Source organism: Zingiber officinale, chromosome 4B (genome assembly GCF_018446385.1).
Source record: "Zingiber officinale cultivar Zhangliang chromosome 4B, Zo_v1.1, whole genome shotgun sequence".
Taxonomy (NCBI): Eukaryota; Viridiplantae; Streptophyta; class Magnoliopsida; order Zingiberales; family Zingiberaceae; genus Zingiber; species Zingiber officinale.
In genome coordinates this window covers 894,495-900,126 of record NC_055993.1, presented here as the reverse complement: position 1 = coordinate 900,126, position 5,632 = coordinate 894,495, and the positions used below count along the sequence as shown (strand labels likewise).

At 45.8% G+C, this 5,632-nt stretch overlaps 1 protein-coding gene across 1 annotated transcript; it reads left to right on the top strand.

Moving 5' to 3' along the window:
* Nucleotides 1-1,040: 1,040 nt before the first annotated feature.
* On the top strand, nucleotides 1,041-3,673 carry LOC121974332 (U-box domain-containing protein 16-like). The gene has a single exon (XM_042525340.1). It carries the CDS (start codon nucleotides 1,246-1,248, stop codon nucleotides 3,331-3,333), a length of 2,088 nt encoding a protein of 695 aa, XP_042381274.1. The 5' UTR covers nucleotides 1,041-1,245; the 3' UTR covers nucleotides 3,334-3,673.
* The last annotated feature ends 1,959 nt before the right edge of the window (nucleotides 3,674-5,632 follow it).

The following is a 5,632-nucleotide window of genomic DNA, read 5'->3' as shown; positions in this document are numbered from 1 at the left end:
CAAATTATTCTATAGCTCAAGTGGATCTTTAATCATCAAATATTCAATTTTCAATGCTTCATGAAGATGGTGACGAATAAATATCATTGCTTTTGCACGATTTTGTAAAGATTCCTTATTTCCATCTTTTATGGTGTCTCCAAGACCCATAGCATCTAAATGAATCTTCGCATCCAAAATCCACAATAGATAATTTTTTTCCGAAATGTCAAGAGTCACAAACTCTAACTTTGAAAGATTAGACATAGTGAGAATCTATTTCAAAGAAAACTAAATTATAATAATAATTATCGTGCATCATATATATTTATTAATAAATGATAAAACATTATATAATCAAAAGATGATTTGGTAATACTTAATTGTAAAATATTATAAAATTTTTGAAATGTTGCATGTCATACAAATAAGTAACTAACTAATAGTTAATCATATAATAGCTAACAAACGATAAAGGAATTCTTGACATGTGAATAATTTTGATTAAGAAAGAGAAAATTATGTATATATAAATATATCTATACATTTTTTTTTATATTACCTATAACTAATTTAAAAGAAAAAGTTCTAATTTAAAAGAAAAAGTTCTAATTTAAAAGAAAAAGTTCTTATTCATTAGAATGAATATATACCTATGTATTTATAGATACATGATTATATTGAAATTTCTTATGAATTTACATAATTTAGGAGTTTAAAAGATGATAGATTATGTAAATATGAATTTATATAATTCCGGAGTTTAAAAGATGATAGATTATGTAAATGAGAGAGTTTATAAAATTATTGGGATTATGAGTATTTACAACAGTATCTCTATAGATTATTTTTTAAAACGAACACTAATATAATAATTTAATACAAAGTGTATCTTTTGAACGATGACAGTTTAGTTTAATTTAATTTAATGTTTTTTACTATATTCGTATGAGGAGTAAGGGAGAAAGAAAGGGACCAGAAAAAACATGGACGTGGACCCATCGGACTACCCTTCGACCCATTCAATTCCCCCTTCTGCTCGTCTTCTTATCAGATCATCGTCATCATCACCCTCTGGATAAATACAAAACCTTCCCTAAAGCAGGCGGCGACCACCGCACTCGTAATACCCAATCCATCTCCCCAGCTATTTCCAGTTCACCTGCCTTCTTCTTCTTCATCTTCTTCCTTTTCGCTTCCCACGCCGATTTTATAAAATCCCTCTTCCCCTTTCTCCCTTTCTCCCGCATTTGATCCAGCACGAATATGCTTACGACTCAAGACGCCATGGCCGCAGCCTCCTGCCCTCCCCCCGATCCCTCCTGCGACGCCGACCTCCTCCGCCATCTCCTTCTCCTCTCCCACGACGTCTCCTCCTCCTCGTCGTCGTCTTCTTCTTCATCATCCTTCTCGCACCTCCGCGTCAATCCCAACTTCGCCTCCGTCCCCCGCAGCGTCAAGCAGCTCGCCCTCCTCTTCGAGGAGCTACTCCGAGAGTACTCGGACGTCGGCCGTTGGCTCCCTCGCTCCGCCTCCCTCTGCTGCCGCGAGATCCTCCTCGTCCTCCACCGCCTCAAGCTGCTGCTCCGCGAGCGATCCGCCCGCAGCCGCGCCTGCTTCCTCTTCCGCGCCGAGTCGTTCGCTGCGGAGATGCACGAGCAGGTCGTCGATCTGGCCACCTTCATCGAGATCCTCCCGCTGGCCGATCTCAGAATGTCGGACGATGTCCGGGATCTCGTCCGCCTCCTCCGACGCCAACTCCGCCGATCCTCCGCCGCCGTCGATCCGTCTTCCCTCGCCCTCCGGGGGGACCTCCTCGAGCTCATCGCGAGTGTCGAAGGCGGCGCCGCGCCCGATCGGAGAGGGATGCAGGGGATCTTCCGTCGGCTTGGCCTCGGGGACTCCCGGATCTGTCGATTCGAGATCGAACGGCTGGAGTGCGACGTCGCGGCCGGCGCTGTAGATGAGAGGTGGGCGGCGGCCATGGTGGCGCTTGCCTCGATCCTCCGATACGGCAGCTGCGTTCTCTTTGGTGCCTCGACTCCACGATCGGACTCCAGCAAATCGCCTTTCTCGCCAGCGGAGGACCTTGTAGTGCCGGATGATTTCAGATGCCCTATATCGCTGGATCTGATGCGCGATCCGGTGGTTGTAGCCACCGGGCAGACATACGATCGGGATTCCATTGTACGGTGGATCGGCGCCGGCCATGCTACATGCCCTAATTCCGGACAGGTGCTCTCACACCTCGAGCTCGTCCCCAATCAGGCCCTCAGGAACCTCATCGCCCGATGGTACGGAAGCAACAATCTCACCTTCGACGGATCTGACCTCGCCAATAGCAACAACGCCGCAAACAAGATAGATGTTTCTTCTGACAATGGTTCCGCCCACGCAGAGACCAACAAAGCCGCCCTCGAGGCGGCGAGATTAACGGCGTCCTTCCTCGTGGACGAGCTCGAAGCAGCGTCCTCTGTAGATGCTGCGCACCGGATCGTACATGAGCTCCGTCTTTTGGTGAAGCACAGCTCAGATAACCGTGCCTTCGTGGCGGAGGCCGGCGCCATTCCGCTGCTCCTCCCGCTTCTCAAATCGGTTAACACCGGGATGCAGATCAACGCTGTGACCGCGTTGCTGAACCTGTCGATTCTGGAAGCCAACAAGCGGATCATCATGCACACGGACGGCGCCATCGACGGCATCGTCCACGTTCTAGCAGAGGGAGTCTCGTGGCAGGCGAAGGAGAACGCCGCTGCCACCGTGCTAAGCCTCTCCGCCGTTCACTCCTACCGGCGGCGCCTCGCGCGGCACCACCGCTTGGTCGAGGTTCTGGTGCAGATGGCGCGCGATGGTCCCACCAGCGCTAAGAAGGAATCCATGGCCGCCGTGCTGAGCCTCGCCGGAGACCGGGAAAACACATCTCGTCTGGTCGAGGGCGACGTCGTGGCAGTGGCCTTAGAAGTCGCTGCCGAACCCGAGGTCGCGGAGGAGGCCGCCGCGGTGCTGGCGGCGATCGCGAGGAGGGGCGGAGTGGAGGCGGTAGCCGGGGCAAATGGTGCAGTGGCGCGGCTCATCGGAGTGCTTCGCCGCGGGTCCGACTTGGCAAAGGAGAGCGCCGCGGCGGCGCTGGTGGCGATCTGCCGGCATTCAGGGGCGGCCGCCGTGGCGGAACTGGCGGCAACGCCAGGGATCGATTGGGTGATATGGGAACTGATGGGGGCTGGGACCGAGCGGGCGAGGCGGAAGGCAGCGTCGCTTGGCCGGATCTGCCGTCGCTGGGTGGCGGCGGTGCAGGATGCGCGGACGTCCAGATTCTCCGCCGCGAACGTGACGCCGCCTACGACCGTTGCATAGAGTTGAAAGGTCAACACAGCACGTCGCTGCCACACACCCATCCGTTAGACATTCCCCCACACTAAATTGGACGGACGTGATTCTTTCTCCAAGAACTGTGCATAAACGACCGGATTCTTTTTCTTTTAATTTTAATTTTGATTTAACTTTCTTTTCTTTCTGAGGCAACGGAGAATGCAAAATGGGATTCTTCGTCGTTTCAGAAAATTATAATTCAAATTGTTCTTCGAAAGCACTGTAAACATCCATACGAGTGTGTTATCGTGCGTTGTTTGGGTTGACGTGGACAAAATGAACTTCGCAGTCGGATGATATTTATTAAATCCACCAGTTTTCAAAATTTGCCAATGATTATCAATAGACAGATGAATATGTATTGATGCGTGGTTGATAGCAATTGAGTGTTGTTTAGTTGGGTGGCGGCTCATAGGAACTTCTTACTTGCTTGTACGCAACAATCTTATCCTCTTCGATTGGTACGTGAGATATAAAGTCATTATATCATTTGTCATGGTTTAACATTAATTAATAGATCTGTTCACGGAAAATTTGTCATATTTTGATAATCTAATATAATCCTCTTGTTTATCCGGACTTAGGAGCTAACATATTAGCAAATAAATGATCAGAGAGATACAAAGCTTAGCGATGGGTATGTGAATAGATTATTGTAAAACACTAAACAGATTTCTCAAGTGAACAAAAATTAATGGTCTAATTGTGAGATTCTCGAGTGGAGTAAACTATGAATAACACAGACTTGGTCCGGGTAGGACAAGGGCAGCGCTAGCTCCTATTCAAGGGCTTCCATCTTAATTGGGCCAGCATTATGGCCCGTTTAATGAGGCCTAGTTGATCACTAAAGTGGGTTGTAAGCTCAAGTTTATTAGTGTGCATTCAAGTGGGCCGGAAGCCCACTAGATGAGTGACTTCAAAATTATGGAGTTAAGCTCTTTGCAGAAAAAAAAATGGAATTAAATAAGCAAGTTGGGTTAATCAGGAAGATAGACGACCTTTCCCTTCTAATTCACCTCCGGAGTATAATTTATGCTTACTCAAAAGTCAAATTTTAAAATGCTCATCTTGGTGCGGGGTGCAAATTTGAATTCTCTTATTAAAATATGGAGCTATCATGTTAACGGCCACCAAACCGTCCACTACTATTACGAGGAGGTAAAACGGAGAAGCTTAAGTGGTAAATATTTGTGCGGAGGTTTACAGAAGTGGTGAAACCCTCTGTTGAGTTTTAACCTCATACCACTACAATCTTATCCCAAGCGCTCATCATTGAACCATTCCCCCAGGGTATATATATATTTTTTTTCTGAATGGTTTATCACTGATGAATCTGTTAGACAAACTTGTCAGAAATAAAGGGAAAATCGTCCGAATTAAAATTACAGATCAGGTCAGACTTATATGTTAAATTAACTTGAGCTGATAATCTCAGACTGCCAAGTAGGAAAAGAAGAGCTGCTTGGGATGACTGAGCTGGCTGGAAAACTTGACTGCTTTATCCCTAGTGCAGACTTCCGATTGTCGAGTCCAAGTACAAACTCTCGACTTCTGAGTGTAGACTCTCGAATGCCAAGTCCGAGTGCCATCTCCCGATTCTGAGTGTAGACTCCCGAGTCTGAGGGCAAGAAAGAAGATGTTGAAACCCGTTTTCAAGTAGTTTCCTTAAAATGGATCAGTCTTCCTCCAGATGCGCTTTGAGGGTATGATGGACGTTCATTTTCTAGGATACAATGGTAGAACCATGTACACAACCAAGTACTAGTCGTTCATAGCGAACTGAGAAAGTGCCCGATTGCTATCATGGGCAAACCATCAAGCGAAAATGCACGACAGAGGAAAAAAATTTAGGAGAATGACGGTGGAAGAAATCTTTGCTATTGGTCACAACCTCATTATATAAAAGCTTAGACCCTTGGAGTATTCAAGGGTTGAATTAAAATCATCTATTGCCCATTAACTCATCCAGCTCTGGAAATTACAAAATGCATCTGTTATATTTGAGCAACAAATAAAAATATTTAGGTGAAAAAGAGTCATGGATTTGTAACACCTGCGTCCTCACATGAGAAAGAGTCTCTCCTCATATATTTGTTCACAATTACATTCCTTATGAAACAATATAAACCAATTAATATGCTTTAAAACTCAAAATATGAGACTAAAGTCTCATTTATATAAATAAATGTTTTTTCTTCTCTACCTCTTTTTTGTTTACATATATCCAACCGAAGCTAGTGTTGATAATCCCAAATAAGCATCTTTAGTAACCTAGGTCATGGTA